Here is a 1,741-nt window from a genome sequence, read left to right on the forward strand (position 1 = left end):
TTTAAACTCATTTTATAAAAATTTGATGCAAGGCGATCATTTTCTACGAGATTTACGTTAAAAACTTGAGTAAAATCGCACAAAGAAAAACCACTGCGCATATGATACAAGAACATAATACAAAACTGGCCACAAACATCCGAAGAGGAACTTTGTAAGTCTGTTGTGTTCTATCGGAATAGGGTACAGTTTCCTCGCAGACGATAAAGATGTTGAGGAATAAAAGGCTGTAGGCCAAACCTGTCCTAAGTAAATACATGTGTACATTAGGATGTCATATGTTTGTGAAATTTCGAGAAATAAATGGCCGAAAAAAAGATTTATTATCCTCCAAAGTCAACAATAACTTATCTAGACGCGTCAATTTCCAATACGTTATCGTATTCTCCATATACGATACAGTTTACGGTGTTTGTTAATGGTTCTTCGAATCTTACCTCTATTCGCAGACTTCCATGCTTTACGAGATTTCATTGAAAGTTCTATTCTCTACGAAATCGATAATTATTCTTTTAGGCAACTGTCCGAGAATAACATCATCATGAGTTTCATCGTAAATACCTCCATGTAAAGTAAGCGCTTGTGACCTCGCTCTCATTATAGGGTATTTTGTTGTTCCTTGTGATAGAGCTTTCGCGTGTGCTAGTAAAATACAGGGGCTTAATTTTGAACGACGAACAAGGAGCGATGCTTCTAAAATGTGTAAACTACATGCCTTGACAGGGTCCATAAGGCAAAAAGCATATTTTGCACGTACGAGTCGAAGAAGCATCTCGACTCCATTGAGAAGAAGTTTGTTTTGATTAAAAATGTCGCAATGCAGATGATCTATTAGATCTATTGTTGTTCCTGCACCAAAATGATCTCGACGAATATCGATGCCTGTATCCTTGGTGGTCAAATCTTCCATTTCTCCTGTAGTATTTGCAGCCCAGAGAGCGGAAGTTAGATGGCTCTTTTTTGCAGCTGAACCATAATTGAGTAATATTTCTAGGTACGCTCTGTACGCGTATGTGTTATTTGGAGGAGAAACGAGTTTTTGATTGAAATATACGTCCACCTGATTGAACATCGAATGAAGCAAGTTGTTTATCACACTCACACTTTTCAGTCCTCCTGCAATTGCCGAAGTTTCTGTCGGTGATTCCACTTTGACGAGTACACTAAGAATTGTATGAGCGAGATCTATGTATTCTTCGCCGTGGCATGGAATGACAAACTCTATCGGCGAATCGTCTTTCAGCGATGAAACGGGCTTGTAATGGACCCATTGCGAACTCTCAATAGACGTTTGAGTTGGTGGAAGAGAAAAAAGATCTAATTCAGTTTTTAAAGACTCGCTAGAATGTAAGTGAAAAAAGAACATCATACAATATCTATTTTTAACCACGAAAAATGTCAGAAATCGAGCGTTTTTCCACCACTATTTTGACGCTTTTTTTTCTTCTGTCTCTTTTATTTTTCCTTTTCTTACTACTATTGTAACAAGTCTCTTCACTTTTTTTCGTTTAATCCCTTTTCTAAGCTGCGCGATACTATCTATACCGCGACCAGATTCCTTGAAACGAAAGTTAAATGCCTGCTTGAGAGGTACTTTAATATCGATATCATGTAACACGTTAACACCTGTACGAAGGGCCTCCTTACCAACTGTACGAGCACCACGTGCCAGTATAGGTAACACACGTCGAAAAAGTCCACCTAGAAAACTTCCAATTCCATGACCACGCTGATACGACGA

The 1,741-nt window shown here is 38.4% G+C and overlaps 1 protein-coding gene across 1 annotated transcript; it reads right to left on the reverse strand.

Annotated features, from left to right (window-relative positions):
* Nucleotides 1-460: 460 nt before the first annotated feature.
* LOC117175596 (uncharacterized protein F54H12.2-like) lies at nucleotides 461-1,366 on the reverse strand. The gene has a single exon (XM_033365303.1). The coding sequence runs from the start codon at nucleotides 1,364-1,366 to the stop codon at nucleotides 461-463; it is 906 nt and encodes a 301-aa protein (XP_033221194.1).
* Nucleotides 1,367-1,741: the final 375 nt, after the last annotated feature.

The sequence above is a fragment of the Belonocnema kinseyi genome, chromosome 6 (genome assembly GCF_010883055.1).
Source record: "Belonocnema kinseyi isolate 2016_QV_RU_SX_M_011 chromosome 6, B_treatae_v1, whole genome shotgun sequence".
Lineage (NCBI taxonomy): Eukaryota > Metazoa > Arthropoda > Insecta > Hymenoptera > Cynipidae > Belonocnema > Belonocnema kinseyi.

What these genes read in the sequence shown, in the direction of transcription:
- LOC117175596 (XM_033365303.1), bottom strand. Translation starts at nt 1,366, where the DNA reads ATGTTCTTTTTTCACTTACATTCTAGCGAGTCTTTAAAAACTGAATTA.